The following is a 24,396-nucleotide window of genomic DNA, read 5'->3' as shown; positions in this document are numbered from 1 at the left end:
AAAGAGGTATATTTAAAAGTAAAATTGATAAATGTTGCCTGCAGCCCACAGAACATTGTCATGGTTCACCGTTAACATTGTGATGTTGGTAGACAGTTTGTCTCCAGAGATGGGAGATGGAGAGATAGAGAAAGGAGAAAGAAATTTCTGAAAAGGAGTAAATGAACTTAAGGGCAGGGTGGAAATTGGAGGCAAAGTTGATGACATAGACATTACACATACATTGCAAATAAAGCAGCCAGTAAGATGCTTGCATAAAGGAAATTGACTTTACTTAGCAGAAATTTTAAATAGCTTAATCTCCAAGTTGGATTATAAAATTTAAATCAACATTTTAATTGCCTGGCTGAACAAGATTTATCACCATACATAGCTCAATTTAAAAGTCAAATGATAACATAATCAAATGGTTTGGATGTGATATTTAGTGGCGCTAGCACAGAAAATAAGAATTAACATCACTCAAGGAGGTAACTTTTTAAATAATATGGAAATTCAATAATCCAGTGAAACAGCTTTACAACTTTGATGAGAGGATTATTGCACATATCAACCTCAAATGAAAGTCAAGTAATTTGCTTGTAACCCACTCCTGGTACTGCTTTGTGAACATTGTGGTGAAATTATGCTCCAACACTCATTGTTGTCATAATTCATTTACAGTTGCAAGAAAAAAATTGTGAACCCTTTGCAATTACCTGTTTTTTTGCATTAATTACTCATAAAATGTAGTCTGATCTTCATCTAAGTAATAAAAATAGACAAACACAATCTGCTAAAACTAATAACACACAAACAATTGGACTTCTTCCCATTGCAATTTTGAATCGGATCCGCGGGTCCAGAAACTGAGACAGGAAATGCACCAACTTCAAATAGATATATTAATCACTTATTTACAAAAGTACAAATCTAACCGAACTTTCATGTTCTCCAAGTTACAGGCACTACAAATGAGAATATTCAACAAACATATTTAGTTAGTGTGTGCAGAGCAGACCTCCCCAATTATCTTGCCTTAAACAAAGGAAGAAGAGAGCAAGCCTCTTTCAAGTGCTATTTTATATACCCAAGATATTTGAAACTGGAGACCAGGCAGCTATCCAATGGGAAAAGCAAACACAAAGTACACTGCAGATGCTGTGGTCAAATCAACACGCATAAACAAGCTGGGTGAACTCAGCAGGTCGGGCAGCATCCTTTGAAACGAGCAGTCAACGTTTCAGGTTTTTCACCTGGCACCTTCCACTCTCCCCCCACCTTCTTCACAGGGCCCTTGCCCCCTCCCTCTTCAGTCCTGACGAAGAGTCTCGGCCCAAAACAACTGACAACTGCTCGTTTCAACGGATGCTGCCCGACCTGCTGAGTTCATCCCATGGGAAAAGCAGCTGCAGTTTCTAAACTAACCAATCACAATGAAAGTTGCATCAGAATATCACTATCAGAATAAGGCATGCCCCCACAGGACACACGTCAATACTGAGTACACCATTTAAACAATCACAATCTAGATTCAAAAAAGTATGTAAATCTCTGGAGTAATGTCTCCTACAAAAGTTATTATGTACAGCAGGCCTCAACCAAAAACAACTTTCAAGGGACCCGACAAGACGACTTGTAGAGATGCATGAACCTGGAAAAGGCTACAAAAGCATTTCTAAAGACCTCAGTGTTCATCAGTCCACAGCAAGAGAAACTGTCTACAAACAGAGGAAATTCAGTACTGTTGGATGCTCTTCCTAGGAACGGGTATCCTGCAATGACCACACCAAGAGCACAAAATTAAATGCTGATGGAGGTGAAAAAGAACTCAAGGGTAACTGCAAGAGACCTACCAAAATATCTAGAGCTTGCCAAAGTCTCTGTTCACATGACCACTATAAGAAAAACACTGAACAAGAATGGTGTTCATGGAAGGACACCATTGCTCTCCAGAAACAACACTGCTGCACATCTCAAGTTTGCAAAAGACTACCAAGATGTTCAACAATGCTTCTGGGACAATATTCTGTGCACAGATAAGACTGTGAACTTTTTGGTAGAAATGTGCATTGCTATGTTTGGAGGGAAAAGGGCATTGCACACCAGCACCAAACCCTCATTCCAACTGTGAAGCATGGTGGAAAGAGCATCATGGTTTGAGGCTGCTTTGCTCCCTCAGGACCTGGACAGATCATAATCGTTGAGGAAACAATGAATTCAAAATTGTATGAAGACATTTTATAGGAGAATGTCAGGGTAGCAGTCTGACACCTGAAGCTTAATAGAAGTTCGATGATGCAACAAGACAATGAACCGAAACACAAGTGTAAATTAACAATAGAATAGTTTTAAAGGATGTAAATTTATGTTATGAATGGCCAAGTCAGAGTCCAGACCTTAATCCAATTTAGGTGCTATAGCATGACCTGAAGAGGGCTGTTCATGCAAGGTATCCCAGAAATATTGATGAATTAAAACAGTTTTGTATGGAGGAATGGTCTAAAATTCCTCCTCTCTGTTGTGCAAGTCTCATCAGCAGCTCCAGGAAACATTTGGTGGACCTTTTTACTAATAAAGAAGATAGTACCAGTCATTAAATACAAGGGTTCACATACTTTTTTCCAGTCTGGACTAATGACAATTACAATTGTTTGTGTATTATTAGTTTAGGCAGATTGTGTTTGTCTATTATTGTGACTTAAATGAAGGTCAGACCACTTTTTAAGCAAATAATGCAGAAAACCAGTTATTGCAAAGGGTTCACAAACCTTTTCTTACAATTGTAGTTATGTTTTCCTTTCTTTTGTTTCACCTACTCCTAACAAAATTACAAATTCAAGTGAACAATCCCCTATATCATGATCCACTTGCTGGAGTATTTGACACTTAAAATATTTAGGAAGCAACAAATTTACTGTCATGTTATTGCTGCAGTTTTAATACTTACATGCAAGCCTCTCTTTTAATTCTGGAGTGGGAGCCATATCCATTGCACTCTTGCCATGGCAGTTAACTAGGGTGGGGTCTGCACCATGACTTAATAGAAGTGAACAGACTTCCACTCTGTTCTTGGATGCAGCTTCATGTAGTGGTGTGAATTGCCAGAGATCCATAGCATTTACACAGGCTCCGTGCTAAAGGCAAAAAAAAAACTAAATTGTAATGACATCCAGAATATCACTATCTTAGCTGAATCCTTGACAATGAAACATTATTAATTTACATAACGATATACAAAGTAATAGAAAACATTGCAACAGGTTTTTTCAGAAGAAAACAAATACAGATTTAAAAAGATAAATGTTTTAAGCACAGATTGAAAAGTATAACCATTTCTTGTTAGGGAACAGGAATATATGTACATTGGATGAAAGTGAGGACCTACTTAAATTAATAAATTAAAGTACAACATAATGTTTAAATGTAAAGACAGGTGGTAATTTGTAGTACCTTAAGTCTAAAAGTAAACATAACTGTTCTTACCTTCAGCAATAACTCAGTGACTTCATAATGGCCGTAAGAGCAAGCATTATGAAGAGGTACAAGGCCACTGAGGAGAGAAGACAACTTAAGTGAGGACTTTACAGATTAAAAATACAAACCATTAAAGTACAATCAAATACCTTTTCTTTGTTTTGGGAAGCAAAAATTTTTTGGATTTCTACTTTTGCCAAAGGAAATTAAATCATTGTACCTTTGATGAAGGCCACAAATTTCCTCTATTTCTCTTCTATCAAAGCAGCAGCTGATAGACACCTGGTCTCACCAAAATCATATCTCCATAAGACATGGGAGCAGAATCAGGCCATTCAGCCCATTCTGGCAGTAAAGTTATAAATAAAACTCAACACTTAAAATACACCATATATCTATAAAAACATTCTACCATACATCACTGCATAGTAATCAATAGCTCTGTCAACTCAGGATGTTAAGAACTTTTCACAAGAATAAAGTATTAAAAAATGTAAAAGGAAATGCAAGAAAGAATGGTGTTTATGTTTCAAAGTCAAGACTACATACGACATGGAAATGAGTTTGCAGGTTGTGGCGTTCCTAAGCACCTTCTGCTCTTGTCCAGCTAATTGGGGGTTCTGAATGCTGGCCAGGGAGGAGACGTAAACCAGTCACAGGTTAATTAAAGTGGGGTAAAAGTTACTGACTTTGTGGAAGTGGGAATAGGCAATGTGTACTGGAGAGGATATGGGTCAGAATATTAATACAGGTTCAAATGCTACATCTGGCTTATCAGAAAACACTAACCAGTTTGCTTCTCCAGCCTCTACATCATTTCATTACATATTTCAAGTCCTTGCCAATACTTCCAATTTTCTCAGTCTTTGTTCCTAACTAGCTAATAGCTAAGGAACATACTGAATTTCAAAGTTTTAAATTTGCTTTTGCTCTCCCTGGATATACAGTTGAAGTCAGAAGTTTACATTCACCTTAGCCAAATACATTTAAACACAGTTTTTCCACAATTCCTGACATTTAATCCTAGAAAACATTCCCTGTCTTAGGTCAGTTAGGATCACTACTTTATTTTAAGAATGTGAAATGTCAGAATAATAGTAGAGAGAATGACTTATTTCAGCTTTTATTTCTTTCATCACATTCCCAGTGGGTTAGAAGTTTATATACACTTTGTTAGTATTTGGTAGCATTGCCTTTAAATTGTTTAACTTGGATCAAATGTTTTGCGTAGAATTCCACAAGCTTCTCACAATAAGTTGCTGGAATTTTGTCCCGTTTCTCCAGACAGAAGTGGTATAACTGAGATAGGTTTGTAGCACTCCTTGCTCGCACACACTTTTTCAGTTCTGTCCACAAATTTTCTATCGGATTGAGGACAGGCTTTGTGATGGCCACTCCAATACCTGGACTTTGTTGACAAGCAATTTTGCCACAACTTTGTAGGTATGCTTGGGGTCATTGTCCACTTGGAAGACCCATTTGCAACCAAGCTTTAACTTCCTGGCTGATGCCGAGATGTTGCTTCAATATATCCACATAATTTTCTTTCCTCATGATGCCATCTATTTTGTGAAGTGTACCAGTCCCCCCTACTGCAAATCACCCCCACAACATGATACTGCCGCCCCCATGCTTCACGGTCAGGATGGTGTTCTTCGGCTTGCAAGCCTCACACTTTTTCCTCCAAACGTAACAATGGTCATTATGGCCAAACAGTTCAATTTTTGTTTCATCAGACCAGAGGACACTTCTCCAAAAAGTAAGGTCTTTGTCCCCAGGTGCACTTGCAAACTGTAGTCCGGCTTTTTTTATGGCGGTTTTGGAGCAGTGGCTTCTTCCTTGCTGAGCAGTCTTTCAGGTTATGTCAATACAGGACTCGTTTTACTGTGGATATAGATATTTGTTGACCTGTTTCCTCAGCATCTTCACAAGGTCCTTTGCAGTTGTTCTGGGATTGATTTGCGCTTCTGGAGGTCCACAACTTTTTTTTCCCGAGGTCTTGGCTGATTTCTTTAGATTTTGTTTGTAAACTTCTAACCCACTGGAATTGTGATATAGTCAATTAAAAATGAAATAATCTGTCTGTAAACATTTTTGGAAAAAGTATTCATGTCATGCACAAAGTAGATGTCTTCAACGTCTTGCCAAAACTACAGTTTGCTAATATGAGATCTATGGAGTGGTTAAATAATGAGTTTTAATGACTTCAACCTAAGTGTATGTAAACTTCTGACTTCAAATGTAAATACTTTTACACTGCAACACAGTAACAAGTTAACCTTATTTCACTGGTGAATATCGAGCAAAATCCCACTCCCCTATAATGTGATAGACAATGAAAGTTCTACACCTGTCGGATGTTGCCTTGATATATTTAATGCCAGAACTGACACAAGGTGGCTAAAGTATTCTCTTACAACACATTCTAGCCATAGACAGGGTTGGCTGGTGAGTCCAGTTTATAGATTATGTCCAGTCATCATCTTAATCTTGTCAATGTGAGTTTCTCATTTTCTGTCCCTGGAAGAATGTTTAAGTTTGAGGCTTTTCACTAAGTGTAAATCAAGTTTCTAATTAATCTTATTTAACCTGATGTTGTTAGCCGAACACTTCAGTGCATTTTCTTTCGAGGAAATAATGCACGTTAACCCCTTTCAAGCTAATATTTCAATTCTACATCTACCAAAATATTCTGTGTTATCCCTTTTGAGTTATACAGTACAGAAACAGGCCTTTTGGACTAACTGGTCCAGAACAAACAAGATTCCCATCTAAGCTAGTCCCAATATTCCTCTGAAGTTTTCCTATCTATTAATTTGTCCAAGTGCCTTTTAAGAATTGTTACCTACCTCAACCATTTCCTACGACAACTCTTTCATATATGTTTCAAAGTGTTGCCTCTCGTCAAAACCTTGTCAAAAGGTTTTCCTCGCAGTTAAAATCTATGCCCTCTACTTCCTGACTCCCTAACCCTGGGGGGAAAAAGTGTGTGCTGTGTCTATCTATGCTCCTTATGATTTTACATACCTCTGTAAGACTGACCCTCATTCTCCAACACTACAATGAAAAAGGTCCCAAACTGTTCAATCTCCTTCCATTTCTCAGTTCCATAAATCTCAGCAACATCTTTGTCAAACTCCTCTCTACACAATCCAGTTTAAATGGAAGTTTTCCTACAGTGGGGTAACCAAAAGTGAATAAAATACTCCAAATAGGGTCTTATACAACTGCAACGTGTAATAACTTCTATATTCAATGCCCTGACTGATGAAGATTTGATGGCTAAAAGCTAACTTCAGCGCCCTGTCTACCTGAGATAGCACTGTCAGGAACTAAACATTTCTATTCCTAGGTCCCTCTGTTCTACAATACTTCGCAGAGATCTACCATCTACTGTCAAAAGTCCTACTCTTGTTTGTCATTCCAAAATGCAATACCTCATATTTATCTGAATTAAACTCCACATGCCATTTCTCAGGCAATTTACCCAGGGGATCAACATCTCTCTGTAAATCCTAATAACCTTTTCTGTCAATGACATCACCTATTTTAGTGCCACCTGCAAGGTTATAAAACATGCCTTGTACATTCTCATCCAAGTCATTGCTAGTTGTCATCTATATCAATGGGTCTAACACTGACCCTGGGGAAACTCTATTCTCCGGCCTCCAGTCTGAAAAGCAACCTTGCACCATCACCTTCTACTTCTTACCATGAAGTCTATTGTGTATCCAATTAGCCAGCTCTCCCTGGATCCCATGCAATCTAACTTTTCATAACAACTTACAGCGCAGAATTTTATTTAAGGTCTTATTGAAGTCCATATAGACTATGTCTACCATCTTGCTCTCTTTGACCCTTCTTGGTTATTTCTACCAGAAGTTATTAAAAGTTAATCAAATTCGTGAGTCATGATCTCCACACTACAAAGTCATGCAACTTCAAATTAACCCCGACCTTTCCAAATGCATGCGTATCCCTCAGAATCTCAAGTAACCTACCTACCACTAATGTTAGGCTTATAGTTCAATAGATCCCAGGTTATTCTTTGCAACCCTTCTTGAATAAAAGCACATTTGCCACCCTCTAATCTTCTGGCACTTCACCCATTGCTAATGATGACAGGTGCATCTCAGGGGTCCTGCAACTTATTTTTCCTCAAGCTTCCCAGTGTTTTAGGGTATACCTCATTAGACCTTGGAAATTTATCTGCCTTCATATGACTTAAGGCATTGAGCAGCTCCTCGTGTAATATGGACTATACCCAAGACACCCAAATAAAAATCTTAAATTCCAAAGTCTTCAGAGGAGACATATTTACTGTTGGATTACTTACTGTTTATATTTACTGTTGTATTTAAAAATAAAATCATACTTCTCAGTGAAGCAGGTCCAACAGACACCATGTCAGTTTTTGGGAGTGTTACAGCACTGCATTTCTCACTATCAGAGGACTCTTAATAATTGGTGGAACAATTATTTAACAACTACCTAGTTAATACCATGTATAAATTTGTTAGCTATTGGTCCATGCAACTCAGAAAAGTATTCAATGTTGCAGAGGTGTTCTATTACTTTAACGTGCTATGTGAAAATCAACTCTTAACTCACCCTTTGTCCTTGGCATGTACATCTGCTCCATGTTGAAGGAGGAGTTGAACAATTCGCACACGATTGTAACCGGCAGCCAGATGTAGAGGAGTTGACTGGAGGCAACAATCAACAAATTTTGAGAATAATTAGCAGGAACCAAATTTATATTTGACCTGAAGCAACACTATCAATATGATTAAATTAAAATCAAATAGCTCAAATGAAATTAATAACTTTCATTCACAAAATAACTGCATATAATCCTATGGGCCAAGCAGTCTTCAATATTTTATCTTAGATAGGAAATTCACTCCAATAAACAAGCATTGATCTGGAAATTAACAATATCACAAAAATGAGTGATCTGATATTCACCATACACCAAAATCCACAGGGGAAGAATTTTCCCCAGTACTTAGCTGATAAAGCATTTTTTAAAAATCCTGGTCAAACAAATTTACAATAGTTGGGCAATCTAATCCACGTTGGGATTAGATTGATTAGTTTAGATCTAATCCACGATTCATGTTGGGATCTTGAAATTAAGATGACATAGTTGTTGATAAGAGTTTAAGGTTATATTATCAGGACTGATAATTATAATTTTCCAAGAACTCTGTTAAATAACTTAAAAGTCTCTGCTGAATAGCTACATTTAAATCAGCTTCACCAAGTGAAAATAATAATATCTATTGTTTGCTTTGTAATGGAAATGGCACTATGACTCATAATTACATTTTCCAAAATGGAATACATTTCAGATTGTTTTATGCCTAAAATTATTTAATTAGAAATGTTATTCCATTAACAGACTACGTTTTCAAATCAAGCATATATACACTTGCGAAACAAAAATGAATGCAATTTTGATCACCAGGGCCAAAATTATCACTATCAGAGTATCTGTTCCACTGGTTAATAGTTCAGGCAAAAGTAGTTGGTTTTCATTTGCTAACAACAAAGTGCAAACTGAACTTTTAAGATAAAAATATCATGGGAAAACCCTGTTGTCAATAACCCTTACATCACAAAGCTGTGCAAAAGTGACCACCTACCTTGTTCAGTTGAAATTTAAAATGGGTAAGTAAATCTATTACCTTGATTAGAAAACTCCAATTTTAAGGTCCATTTTTTAATGCGTACAGTACAGACACTAATATGTTGGACTCACTTCAAAATAAACATAATCACAGCCATTAACAGGAAAACTTTGTTTCCGAAAAATAAGCATCTAAAACATTGATTTTGTGCACCACAGTAGCATAGCTGTTAGCTCAATGCTACTACAGCTTGGGACATTTCAGAGTTCAATTCCGGTGCCGGCTGTATATCCTCCCTGTGGAATGCGTGGGTTTTCCCTGGGTGCTCTGGTTTCCAAAGACATACCGGGTAGTTTAACTGGTCACTGTAAGTTGTCCCACGAGTAGGCTAAAGTTAATTTGGTTTGTTGTGAGCTGCCAGGGCAGCACGTCTCAAAGAGCTGTAAGGGCTGACCCTGCACTGAGTCGTTAAATAAAAATAAATAAATAAAACCTGTTCTTTTAAGTCCCACTTTATCAGAAAAGCTTTGCAAGAGAGTTAAAGAAATAACCTACTGGAGATTTAAATTATTGTCAGGATTTTTAAAAGAATGGATTTGACATAAAAAGTATTCAAAGAACTGGTGATCTGACCACTGAAAGCAAAGACTAGAGTTGTGTATTTTGCTATTTCAATGCAAGTCAATTGGGATCTTCTGTATGCTACATCTGACAGGCCTTAAGAGTCTATACTGGTTGGCTCATTGGATTAGAGGTACAACATTTAACACAGATCAATATCCCTCATGCATATTGCATTTATTAATGTTCTTAATTATTGAAAGAAAATTAAATGTTTAATGTGCATACAAATCTTTCCAAGAAAACAAGAAAAACCATCAAACTTGGTGAAATTGCAGAGAATTAAACATAATTAAAATATACTTTAATTTTGATTTGAGTTGTTTTATTTTGGTAAGGATTATTTTAGGAATAAGACTTCAATTGTCATGCATTTTTATTTTTTTATTACTGCTACACCACATCATCTTCCCTGTACCCAAAAAGTAGAACCGGCTGGGTACAGATAGATTCACATATAACTTCATCATTAGTTTACAGGAAACTTCTTCAACATTCAGCTGCAACCAGTCCGGAACTGGAAGAGCATGCTGAAGAATAGTACAAGAATCTAATCACAACAAAATCTTACAGAAGGAGATTCAAATCAAGTTTGAATTGATCTTTAAAATAAGCATCAGTATAAATTAAAATTAGGTTTTTAAAAAAGGACATTAGCCTTCAAGAATTTGACATAATTCTTGCCTTCAGTCTTGCAGATAATGCAGGATTTAATGCAGGAAGCAGTTATTAATGCTTGAAAAGGCACAAACAAATTAATTCTATCTGATATAGTGATTTGCAGCAGTAATTCATTCCACTGATATAGCAACAAAATGCTAATACTGCATCATACACAAAGTAAACAAGAAACAAATCTGTATGCATTAGTTAAATTAAAAAATAAACAAATCAAAATGTGCCAAATATATTGAAACATGCGAATTTGGATGAAAAATTGGTTTCTCCGCAGAATTAAGATATGTTTTATGGAAACTTCAGTATGGAGTGGATTCAAAATGGTGCAAATGGTTTACTGCATTTAGTTCTGTTCACATGATGTACAAAATGTTGCTGATAACAGGAAGTGGACATGATTCACCAAGTTACAAATAAAAACTCAAATTTTCATAAATTGTTCAGAAACTTTAATCAACTCTTGTTCCTAAGCTTTCTATTAATATTAAGTGCAGCTTTTATCATGTAGAAAAAACAGGAAGCTGCCAGTCAACATTTGGAGAAAATTATTAATGTTGAAGCAGTTGAGGCACTTCGATAATTCCAGACCAATCTACATAAAGATTACTCCTTAAGAACAAGTCAAAAGCTAGAGAAATCTTGAATTTTAAAAAACATTCCATGTCTTAGTAAAACACTCTGGATAAAAAAAAGTAACAAATTTGTGGGTCATGCAGATCAATGTATTGATATCTTTACTTGACAAATAGTAAAAACTGTACCATGGTTTGCAATTGAAAAATGTCAGTTTTCAAAGCACAATGTAATATAACAAATGTTTACAGTATAAGTAGGTCGTCAAAGAAATAGGTAACACTGCCTTTCTGAATTATAATTTACCAGTTTCTTCTGAAAAAGCTGAAACAAGGACACTCTCAAAGTAGTCAGAGCTCCCTCTAGCTGTGGAAAATACTCATCTGGATCACAAACCTCATAGAATGTATATAAAGTACTTTCTAAGAGAAAAAGTTTTTAATATGTAATCTCTACATTTAATATTGGGACATTCAAACAAAAACCCAATGATGGTCAGTCCAGTTATGAAGACACCAAACTATTTTTTAGAAGATTGACCCACGAAATCTACAAAATAATTTTTGACAGGATACAACTGTCTTCCAACCAAGCAAAAAAATTCTCAGAACTAATGCTAGGCTGGTGGAAAAGGGAAGTTCAAGACCGCAGAGACCAAGACAAACAAAGATGTCTTAGTAGAGATGTACAACAGTGTACAAACACAAGCCATTCAGTGTTATAGCAGTCCTAGTTACATCAATTTGCCATTACAAAATTCACAAATCACGACCTAAAAATCCATGATATGGATTTAAAATTGTTCTCACAAAACTTATGAGAAAAAGCTTATTTATGAATGCAAAGAAACTACAAGTTCTGTCTATTTTAGCTTTTTCCACATCTTCAATGAATGTGCAGATAATGTAGTATTATTTTTGAGTTTAGTAGATTCATTTTGCTAATAGATTATTTTCCTCCCAAACACCCTGCTCCAAGTATGATCAAGATGTCCGTGCAAACTTAAGTGCACGTTGTAACCTTAAATGACTGCTGTTATTGGCATTGTGTAATATCATTAAACTACCCTACTTGTATCTGATATAGACTTAAAAGTATATCTTCATTCAAACAGAAGGCTAGAAGGTGATAAGCATCTGCAGTCTCTCGTGTATCCAATGCAGCTGCTGGCTATTTAAGTGATTTGTTTTGGAAACTGACAAGCACAATCTCTTAAGTGGCTCACTACGTTAAACCAGCAGCCGCAGTACTCATCATTATTGTTAGATTCAGTTATAGAGCATGGAAACTGATGATTTAGCCCAACATGCTAACCAAGTTGCCTGCCATTCGCTTGAATGAACAAGTTCTTCCACTTCGACCAAAGCCCTCTAGTTTTACACCGGAAGGGGAAAAAAACTTGAAACGACTTACCTTATCTATGTCCTTCATTATATTTTTTACCTTGGTAAGGCTCAGCTTCCTATGGGCCAGGAAAAAAAGCCACGGCCTATCCAGTCTCACCTAACCCAGGCCTTCCAGTCCTGTTTAACATTCTTGTGAATCTTTCCTGTACCCTTTCCTGCTTAGTAACATCCTTCCTATAGCTAGGTCTCTAGAACTGCACAGAATATTTCAAGTAGTTTTACTAATTTCTGTAATATTACAACATTATGTCTCAACTCTTGTGCTCCAGAAGCTCTAGAATATCTTGATTTTTAGCTCAAATTAACTGTGGCTTGCCAAGGCTAGACAGCAGATATCAGAGAAGCAGTGGGAAAAATTGTCAGAGATGGTTTAAGCACACAGCTGCCAACCATCAGAATCCACATGGAAGATGACCATACCTATGAAAGCTGTTGCTACGGTACTGACACGGATTAAAAGACAGAAGCATGGAACAGAATGTTGGTTGAAGATAGTGAGGTGGAGGCTGTTGTTGGAGATCTGGGAAAGATCATAATAATGTAGTTTTGCAGCCAATCAAGCACAGATCTGTTCAACATCAAGAAATAAAACAGCATGGCTGAGCAATCTAAAGTCCGCAGAGAAAAGAGCAAGGCATGAAACAAAATCAAGAAGGATTTTAGTTTTTCCATGTGACTGATTTGGACTATGGGGTGTAATAGATGGAACTTTGAATAAAAGATATTCCATTGAAATAAGAAAAGGTATTGTTCAAGGATTTTAAAGGGAATAAGAGAAAAGAGTGGAAATCAGGCATTAGATTGGAAGACAAGATTTAAGAATAGTTTTTCTTGAGAATGGAACTTTTTGAGGAGACGAACAGCATCCAAGGTTAGATACATTAGTAATTCTGATGCATTATTGATGAAGTTATCTCCTTACCTTGGTAAATGAAAATCTCCAGGTTTTTACAGATTACACTGGACAACAATTTTTTTCCAAAAAATGTTGTTTCTTCTGAATTTTTTTTGTTTACAATAGACCACTTGAAGCTGAACACAAATATAACTTCAGGCTACTTGTAACACATAGGAGTTTGAAGAAACAAGAAACTTAATGTTTATTGAATATAATGTGTTTAATTGCACAACGGTACAGATGTTTCCAATAGCTCAACTAAGCTAAAAATGTTTTGTTGATGATTTTCATTTGTACTCATTGCCTAAGGCTTCCCGCTTAAGTGTCCAACAATAACCAGCCAATACTGATGGATTCCATTTGCCCTGATACCGTTTCCCCATGACCGCAATGTCCTGATGAAACCTTTCATCATGCTCATCACATATACTGCCAAGATTTGCACAGAAGAAGACTAAATAAGAATGCAGAAGATGAGCCTTTAGTGATATATTGCACTTCATGGTTTTGTATGCTTGAAGAATGTCGTCAACCAGTTGCACGTAGTTTTCAACAGCATCCTTTAATGCCATCCATGTGATTTTCTCCAGTCCCACTCGAAGTTCTTTGAATTACCTGTCATTAGATACCTGTCTAATGAGCGGACCAACAAAATTGCCTTCTTTAACCTTGGCATCAATTATTCTGACTTATTAATTGAATTATTCAATTATTAATTGAAATAACAAATACAGGCAATTTTTTAAAAAATGGTGGGTGATGGGGAAATTTCATGGTGATTTTCATGATCAGCTGCCCAAAATCAAAGATATACACCCAAAAGTATTCAGGAAGCAAAATAGTTGTTGACTGTGTTATTACTCTGGTTATTAATGTGCGCTGAAATTAATTGAAGCAGCAAAAGTTTTCTTTCTTAGATATCTGCAGAAGTAAAAAAGATTTCCAAAGATAAAATTTCTACATAAAGATATACAATAACTCAAGACATTTATCACATCAAGCATCAAGTTGTGCAAGATTGGAGTCTTCAAATCAGTCTAGGACCTTGCTTTGGATGCCAAAACAATCCAGCTGCTCTTGTTCCCTTTACATCACATGCCTGGACTCAATAGCAAACAAGTATGCATAGATAGGGAAAGCATGATACCCGGAAAAATGCACCAATGTTGAATGCAAAATTAAACACACACTCATGAGAAGAGGTAAGGACCAGAGAATACAAGTCAGATAAAAAATAAACTTCCTACTGTAGCCTAACCAGGATTTAAAATATGATTAATTTTGAAATTAAAACAAATCTTGAATGGACTGAGCTAAAGAATTTGAAAACTTCTGTATGTTTGGAGAGTACGAAAAAAAACTTACTCAGCATCACTAATCACCAGACAAGCAACATGACGTAATTACAAAGAAAATCCTCAGAAAAAGTGTACTTCAATGGATTAATCACTTACAAGGGATTATAGTTACAAAACCTGAACAGTATCTTGTCAGATATATGAATGCATTTATCCTGCTAAAAGCCTGGTCCAGGAAAGAACCATTTCCCCCATTTTAGTTTAGCAAGGAACTTGCACAATTTTCTCAGTGGTAGACAGATAAAGAAAAATGGGAGCCGAGCTGGAGAGATGAGAATAAAACAAAAGGTCTCTCTGATGAACCAGATTCCAAAACCAAATTATTCATAACTATTTATTGACTACTGCCTCACATTTAATATATCAAATCCAAGCAAACTCATCTCCTAATTCCTAGAACTGGAACACCAACACTTAGTTTCCTTAGCTACTGGACCCTTGACTTCCACTGTCAATCAGGATACGCAGCAAAGCAACACCTTGCCCATTTACTTCATATTGGCAAGGGGATGGGGGGAATGGTGAGAGTATGGCAGAGCCCTCAGTCCTCTAATCCCTACATTCTCACCTAGTGGCATGGTGTCATAATAACCACCTTTCCCTCAATACCAACAAAACAAAGCAGCTGGTCATTGGCTTCAGAAACAGTGTCAGTGCACAAACTCCTGTTTACATCAATGGTGCTAAGATCAAATGGGTTGAGAGCTTCAAGCTCCTAGGAGTGAACATGACCTGCCCTGGTCCAACCATGTGGACATCATGGTTAAGAAAGCACACCAACGCCCCAACATGTGAATGACATGGCTAAAGAAAACACACCAGCCTCTACTACCTCAAGTGACTAAACACATTTGGCATGTCCTCAATGACCCTCACCAATCCTTATAGATTTACTGTAAAAAAAAACTTCAGGAAAATCTTGGCTTGGTATGGCAACTGCTCTGCCCAAGACCACAAGAAACTGCAGAGAGCTGTGGACACAGCTTAGTACATCACAAAAAACAGTTATTGGACTCCTTCTGTACTTCTTGCTGCCTCGGTAAAGCAGCCAACATAATCAAAACCTCCTCCCATCCCAAGCATTCTTACTTCTGTCCCCCCATCGAATAGAAGATACAAAAACTTGAAAGCATGTACCACCAGGCTCTAAGATAGCTTTTATCTTGCTATTGTAAGACTACTGAATGGTTCCCTCGTACAAGATGGACACAATTTATATTTTTTAAAAAGTGGAGCATGTTTTACATCTGAAAGATATTTATATTTACAATTCATGTGTGATATTCAGAGTGCATATTTGCAGTAAAGTTCACTAAGATTGTTCAGCAGGTCAGGCAGAATCTTTGAGGAAAAGAGACCTCTTTACCATAGATATTGCCTGTCCTGCTGAGTTCCTCCAGCATTTTGTGTATGTTGCTTTGGATTTCCAGCATCTGCAGATTTTCCCTTGTTTGTCACCAAGATTATTGCTGTAGTGCCTGCACAAAATATTCCTAAATACTATTCCTTGATAGACCAGGCATTCAAACCCATTTCTGGTTTGAAACTGTTTTACCCTTTACTTAGATCTATCCATGAGCAAGTTCACACATTTTCAAGAACCTTACCATTACAAAAATGGTTCTTGTAATTTACAGTTATTTTGGTTTAATTATCAGTGAAATTTTTATACACAATAATCACTCTCTTCACTTGCCTGAAACTCCAACTCTAAAGGTTTACTTTACCTGTCAAAACTTGTAATGAAACTACTGACAGAAATGCATAACTTTGATTGTAAACCTATTTTTCCATCCTGAAAAATCATTGACTACTGACTTTATATTTCACTATCCAACATATATGTGCAAAAAAAAAACATAGCTTATTAATAAAGGCCATTTGGTCCTGCCAGTTCCCAGCAATCCCAGGCTTATTCCCACTCCACCCCATTATTTCCCTCTCTCTCTTGCTCTCTAGTGTGAACATAAACTTGCCTTTGTATCTTAGCCAGTTAACTTCTTTCAGAATCATCTGATGGAAACCCAACTGGTCAAAATAATGTGCAATCAGCACACAATATTTGAGGTTAGGACTGAACCAGGCTTGTTGCAGCACCACTGCCACCATTTATGTTTTCTCCCCCTCTCCTTTCAGCTTGTACTTGACAATTTCAGTTTGTAGCTAGAGAATCTATCAATGTTTGGCCATTTCAGTCAAAGCACCAACAGTCATACTCATTTCATGACTACACAACTTAATGACAGTTCAACATTAAACTGCTATCTTTGGAAAGTCGATGCACTCCCACAGGATTTCTTTATAATATGGGCATACAAAGCCTGAGAATAAATTGCATTTATATGATTTATTTTTACCTAAGAATTGCTATCCTTTTACTCAATTCCATATGTTACTCAATTCCAGCTGCTGCGTGAGCTTCTCTCTAGGTTGAAGAAAAAACCTACAAAAGTAGGCCAAACACCAGGAAATCTGCAGATGCTGGAAATTCAAGCAACACACAATAAATGCTGGTGGAACACAGCAGGCCAGGCAGCATCTATAGGAAGAAGCACTGTCAATGTTTTGAGCCAAGGCCCTTCGTCAGGACTAACTGAAAAAGATAGTAAGAGATTTGAAAGTAGGAGGGGGAGGTGGAAATCTGATATGATAGTACAAGACAAGAGAGGATGGGATGAAGCTAAGAGCTGCAAAAGCGATTGGCAAAGCAGATACAGAGCTGGAGAAGGGAAAGGATCATGGGACGGGAGGCCTAGGGAGAAAGAAAGAGAGAGGGGAGGCACCAGATGGAGATGGAAAACAGGCAAAGAGTGATGGGTAGAGAGAGAACAAAAGGGGGGGAATAAATCAATCAGGGATGGGGTAAGAAGGGGAGGAGCGGCATTAATGGAAGTTAGGAGAAATCAACATTCATGCCATCAGGTTGGAGGCTACCCAGATGGAATTTCATTAGTTGTTCCTCCAACCTGAATGTGGCTTCATCTTGACAGTAGAGGCAGCCATGGATAGACATGCCAGAATGGGAATGGGACGTAGAATTAAAATGTGTAGCCACCAGGAGATCCTGCTTTATAGCAGGATCTCCCAGTGGCCATATATTTATTAAACATTTTCTACAGTTTGATTGTGGTTAGTTGATGTTCACAAAAAGACTGTCCCAAATTCTCAACTACAGTCATGAGCACTAATGCACAGAAAAAGGTCCTTCAGCTCAACAAATCCATGCCAAACTGTTATTCTGCCTAGTCACTTTGATGCACATGTGAACCATACCCCTTCCATCAAAATAAAGATAAAAATTAGCTTTATTTGTCACATGTACATCAAAACATACAGTGAAGTGTGTGATTTGCATCAAATCAAATTAATGAAGGATTGTGTGGGCAGCCCACAAGTGCCACAATACTTCCAGCACCAACAAAGCACACCCACAACTCACTAACCCTAATTGTACATCTTTAGAATGTGGAAGGAAACCAAAGAGGTTATGGGGAGAACATACAATCACCTTACACATAGCGGCAGGAATTAATCTTAGAGCTGACTATTGTAAAGCAGTGCATTACTATACTTCTGTGTAGTTATCCAAACTTCTCTTAAATGTTGCAATTAAACCTACATCCACCACTTCAGCTGGCTGCTCGTTCCACACTTGCACCACCTGAGTGCAGAGGTTTCCCCTTAAGCATTCACATTTCATCCTCAACCTATGACCTCTAGTTCTAGTCTCATTTAACCTAGTGGAAAAAGCTTGTCTGCATTTCCCCTCAATTTCATATACCTCTAACAAATTTCCTCTATGTGCCAGGGAATAAAGAACTAACCTATTCAACATTTCTCCAATAACTGCAGCAAGACAGCCAATCTATGAAACTGGTGCACATCATTTAAAGGGTTAATAGAAAATCACTGGCTTCGCAGCCAGAATTTATGAAAAATACTGGCAGTCAGAATGCAAAAATATTGATAATTAGTTTTTTTTTGCTATAATCACAAGCATCTTGAAATCTAATATTCTGGATGTTATGCTACAGATACTTAAGCCAGCAAATCATGCTACTTCAGCAAGATATCAGCAACATAAAATTACAAATGAAGTAGTAATCTGATTTACACATAAATTAGACTTACTTGCCTAATTAGGCCGAGTATGTGTCAGAAACTATATAGATGAAATTAGGAAAGAAAAATAAAAGCGAGAGAATACATGGACTGGTAACACTGCAAGCTGCATTGGTTAAACTTACATATAATCAGCCATTTGCTTGTATGTCCCAAATCCACTAAATTATGGATAAAAAACTTTTGAACAAATCACAGACCGTATATTTGACATTGCAGTACCAGTAAATAACCATAGTGCATAAGAAGTGTACCATATTTCCATTTCTACATCGTAGACTGATGGGGTGAGGTTCTGCAGTCTGCAATGTCAAAAATGAAAAAAAAATTCTTATTTAGTAAATGTGATCACTATACACCAGTCTGAGCTTAGGTTTTGCCCAAAAACATTTGTGATAGCAAACTACGTATAACATTCTTAACAAGATCATTAATCAAAACTGTTCATTTTTTCATTATGCCCATTCTATGAAACCATATGCAAGTAGATACCTCATAACTGAACAAAGGTGCCAAAGATAAAACACTAAATTTTTGATTAGGTGAAACCTGGGTACTCTATAAAAGTGAAAAACAATGCAAAAGCTGTTTGAGTTCCTTTCACACTGCCCACTTTGATCTTGAATTTACATTTTATATGGTACTTCAGTTTTCATGCAATTTTGGCTGAAAATCCAGCTAACGTAATTTTAAGTTTTCATGGTATGCAGGTAAAAATAATAATAAGCCATGTATAATATCTACATCAGACACTAAGCATACCAACCAAGTAAAAAAAATCAGCCAGCCAGCCAACAATCAATTGTTTGAGAACCTAGGAAACCAAGAATAGTCAGTTTTCTCGAGTCGGTTAATCTCTATTTTGAAACAAAATTAACACAGAGAAGTCAATATCAAGTATTGATGTTTAATAGTGTGCTTAAGTGATGGAGCTCATGCTAAAAGATGCATTTGAAATATTTTTGTACAAGGAATTTTTTTTTCTTTTTAAACAGGACTTTCAGGGTCATCTTTGAAATGCTTGCATTTAATGCTGCTTAGATACGATCAGGTGAGCAACACCATACATTTAACACTGCCACTTGTAAGGTGCCACTGAATTCTCACGAAATGTTTCTACTTATGATGACTATCTTCTACCTTCTTGGTCCATACTTTTCAATCAAATAGACAGTTTGGTTCTTGAATTTCATAGTTATTGCCAGCATTACTTTAGGAAGGGAAGGCAAGGATATATTAAACTGAAAACATGTTATTCATTTCCTGCCATGGAAACTACCATCTAATACATCACTCATCTAATCACGCATTCCACCTGCAACATACATGTCAAAACACTAAACGAATACCAAACCTCTCATGACGACATCCTCCACCAGCCTAGAGACAGAATGATGGCCAGAGTAAAGACCAGCCATTGGACAGCTATAAGATTGAGAGAAAAGTAGCTTACTTCTGCTCCACGAGAGGGAAAAGACAAAGTACTTTCCTTAATACTCTTTGAATGGCCTTCAGTATTAATGCTGCTCAGGCCTATGTGGAATTTTAATGCACAATACATGCTCCACGAAAGTTTTCATGTTATTTTTAGAAGGGTCAATTAAGACAAGTCAATGCAAATCTCTTCTATGTTCAGCCAGTAGTATGTTTCAAAGCACTAAGATGTAATACAGCACTGATCTTGGTCCAAGATTTTATGACCAGAAATGGGTAAAATTATAAGTATTTTTGTAGAGCATACCTTATATAATTCCTTTCTTGGACCTCCAAACAGCTTTTGCTATGGTGAATACACAGATGTAAAATCAAATTGCCCTAGTTTAACATCACTGATCTTGCACAAGAACTAAGAGGTAGTTCTACCCTACAAAATACTGCTGTTACTAGGCTATTTAGTAAATCTGACAGTACTACACTCCAAGGGAAACAAAATCAGAACACTTAAGCCAAAACATTTCAACAATTATGCAGGACATGCCTTGACATCCTCTGAATTCAAGACCTCATACAGAGTTCACCATTCTGACAATAACCATTTGACCTACTAGTACCAGCATTTTCACTTGTGTTACATACCACCAGATGCTCTCACCAGGCACACTGCACTTATTTTCCCCATGTTTCAAGTGAACACAATACCTGAAGTTCTAATGACAACAAACTTTGACTCAAGTGCCCCACATTCTTAATTGCATTCTTAATTCATCAGCATTTTCTTGTACATGCTTTTGTAAATTTGAAGATCAAAATTAAATATATCTGACATTTTTCAAGTTAATCTCAAAATTCTTTATTATGTCCCTGGTCATCCTTTGTTTAAATAATAAATTTAGAAAGGCAGATAAGCTTTCTTACTTTTCTTCCATCACTGGCATGACAGTTCACATTTAGTGGAGTAAGCAGAGCCATAAGCTTCTCTTCATTACCACTCCTGAAAAGGAAAGGAAAGTATTTAGGAAATAAAAGTATTGATCAGAATTTATCAACTTCAGCAACTAAAAAGATGTTTTGAAAACTGACAGATCTTATTATCAAAGGCAGCTAAAAAATGGAATTAACTTTCTCAGAGGGAGCATCACAGAAAGACATGCAGATGTTATCGCAAGTTTTTTGACAATATGTACATTTCAAATAATAGTACATAAAATTACACAAAGCTCCCACAAACTAATATGCATAAACTATGTGGAATAGTGACCAGACTGCTCACTATTATAGATCCACAAGTTGATTTTAGTTGTCTGCCCCTTTTTTTTGCAACAACACAGAGTGTTTCTGGGGTATACAGCCAATATCAACTCTGCTTTAAAACCTAAAAGTCTTTCCCTGTAGGAGCAAGGATTTAGAGATATGGCACAGAAGTCCACATCCAAAGAATGATTGGGAAGAGAGACAAAAATCAGGAGATGAGAGATCATGTTCTTTACTTTTCAAAAACAAGTGTTCCTTCAGACGACTGACAAAACCTCTTCTTTCAAACGTGGTTCTGCTATTGTTGGAGCTTGTGATGTACATTTTGGTGTGTGCTTTTGGCCGAATGGAGTGATCTGGTGCTTTGCTGTCTCCAAAGGTCTCGGTGAGATTTTGAGCAAAGTGTGCAGCCTACCGGCCAAGAAGCCTGGAGATGGAGCACAAACCCACGATCAACTCTATTTCTTGCGGATTAAAGCGTCAGCGCTGTCTACCAGCCTCTCACTCGCTGCTGCCAGAGATGGTGTCTGCATGTGACGGTCTCCCTCTCTCTCGTCCACTGCTCGCAAAGGAAGATCTCTCCATTTGAGTGGTGTCTCTCTCTCTCTCTCTCGCTTGATGCTACTGGAGTGCTGCGTCTTGGACAAGGCTTGAGCGACACAATTTGCGAACTGGACTCTGTGGTTCATGTTGTGACATGTTTCTGGTCACTGCTTTTTTATGATTTTGATCACGGCAGCCTGCGAATGATGAGCGACACAGTGCTAGATTGAAGTGAATTAACCTGGACTCTTTCAATGATATTGTGAGCCAGTGTTTTGTCTTCTGTGTTTCTCGCTTGTTTAGTTTTTTTGCAGTTTGCACAATATGCTTTTTTTTGTGTATTGGGGGGTCTGATATTTTTCTTAAGGTTCCATGGTTTTCTTTGTTTCATGGCTGTCTATGGGAAGACGAATCTCAGGGTTGTATACTGCATAAATAATTCGATAATAAATGTACTTTATGCTCCTGTAAAATAAGCCCTACAATAGAGCTCTTAGTTTCACATGGGAACATTTAGCTCAGTTAGCAAGTATACATATTGTTTATAAGTAAAGGCCTTTTGGGCTATAGTGTAAAATACATTTTACATACAAGTATTCCAAAATGTATTACTCCCTTGTAAAGCACTGTGTAAGAAAAACCAACAATTAGCTTTTACTTGAAATTGTTTCTACTGGGAAACCATAAAATTAAGATAAAGAAGTAGAACTAGGTCATTCAGCTGATCAATTCTGCTCTACCATTCATTCAATCATGGCTGAAACTTTCTTTTCTTAATCCTATTCTCCTGCCTTGTCTGTGTACCCCTTAAGCCCATTACCAATCAAGAACCTATGAATTTTGCCTTAAATACAGACCAATTACTTGGGCCCCAGACCCGCAAATACATTCCACAAATTCACCACTCTCTGGATGAAGAAATTCCTCATCTTGGTTTTAAAGGGACCGAGGCACAGGTCCTAGATTTCTCTCCTAACAAGCATCCTTTCCATGTCCACTCAATCCAGGCCTTTCAGGATTCAGTTGGTTTCCAGAGATTCATCCAATTATATCATAATATCCATCACCACCCAATGATATCATAAGCTGATCTTTAATTTCACTGCATTTTCCTGTATTAGGCTCCAATTTCTTACATATCATTTGGCTCGATGACCTGTTCTGCTACCTTTCAAGATTGTGGGTAGTTTTTCACATTAATTCCATTTTCCTGAAGTATCCCCATATCCATTATAATTCAGAAACCTACTGATCACCATCTTGAATGAACTCAATAGCAGTGGAGTAATCAGTATGCACTTAAGGCAAAATTCATAGGTTATTGACTGGTAATGGGGTTAAGGGTTACACAGACAGGATAGGGAAATAGGGTTGAGAAAACAATAAAAGTTCAGCCATGATTGAATGAATGTGGAGCAGAATTGATTGATTGAATGGCCTAGTTCTACTTCTATATTTTAGTTTTATGGTTTCCTAGTGGAAACATTTTCAAGTGAAAACTAATCATTGGTCCCTAACTCTAGACGCCTCAACCAGGGGAAATCCAGTGGAAATATCCTACTTGCATCCATTCTGTTGAAGTATGCAAGGAATTTTTAAGTTTCATTCTTCAGAAAAGGCAGGCCAAGACTACTTAATTTCTACAGGAAACCAGCCATCCTTGGTACTTGTCTGGTGACCATCTGTTCCACTCCCTTAATGGTGTTATAGTCTGTTTTAATGGTGTTATTAGTAAGAAGATTAAAACTCTGTACTCCTGAAACTAAAGTCAACAAAATTGGAACCTCTTTCTCCCGTACGCAAATCCTCATAATATGATAAGTTTTTATCTGCAATTTGAGAAGGATAAGGGCAGCTTGGAGGTGTCAGTGTTGCAGTTGAACAGGGGAAACTATGGCGCCATGAGGGAGGAGCTGGCCAAAGTTGACTGGACGGATAGCCTAGCAGAAAAGACAGTGGAACAGCAATGGCAGGTATTCTTGGGAATAATGCACAAGGTGCAAAATCAGTTCATCCCCCGGAGAAGGAAGGATTCAAAGGGGGGGAAAGGGGCCACTGTGGTTGACAAAGGAAGTCAGAGATTGCATAGCATTAAAAAAAAGTAAGTATGACAAGAGCTAGGGTAAGTGGGAGGACAGATGATTGGGATTTTTTAAGGAACAACAGAAATTAACTAAAAAGACAATACAGGGAGAAAAAATGAGGTACGAACACAAGCTAGCCAGGAATATAAAGGAAGATAGCAAAAGCTTTTTTAGGTATGTGAAGAGAAAGAAGATAGTTAAGAACAATGTTGGGCCCTTGAAGAATGAATTGGGTAAAATTGTTATGGGAAACAGAGAAATGGCAGAAGAATTTAATGAGTACTTTAGATCTGTTTTCACTAAGGAAGGCACAAGCAATCTCCTAGATGTATG

The 24,396-nt window shown here is 37.2% G+C and overlaps 1 protein-coding gene across 2 annotated transcripts in view; it reads right to left on the bottom strand.

Annotated features, from left to right (window-relative positions):
- LOC132394225 (poly [ADP-ribose] polymerase tankyrase-1) overlaps positions 1-24,396 on the bottom strand; it is a 124,074-nt gene that overhangs the window by 64,205 nt on the left and 35,473 nt on the right. Inside the window, exons 5-9 of one of the 2 annotated variants that reach the window (XM_059970098.1) lie at positions 21,101-21,176; positions 19,000-19,047; positions 8,068-8,162; positions 3,466-3,532; positions 2,930-3,116 (exon numbers count right to left, since the gene is read on the bottom strand). In XM_059970098.1, the coding sequence (XP_059826081.1) occupies positions 2,930-3,116; positions 3,466-3,532; positions 8,068-8,162; positions 19,000-19,047; positions 21,101-21,176 (473 nt within the window). The remainder of the gene's footprint in view (positions 1-2,929; positions 3,117-3,465; positions 3,533-8,067; positions 8,163-18,999; positions 19,048-21,100; positions 21,177-24,396) is intronic. The other variant, XM_059970099.1, reaches the window with a different exon arrangement.

This window comes from Hypanus sabinus, chromosome 5, assembly GCF_030144855.1.
Source record: "Hypanus sabinus isolate sHypSab1 chromosome 5, sHypSab1.hap1, whole genome shotgun sequence".
Taxonomy (NCBI): domain Eukaryota; kingdom Metazoa; phylum Chordata; class Chondrichthyes; order Myliobatiformes; family Dasyatidae; genus Hypanus; species Hypanus sabinus.
Note: the sequence above shows the minus strand (reverse complement) of the source record. Positions and strands in the feature narration are given on the sequence as shown.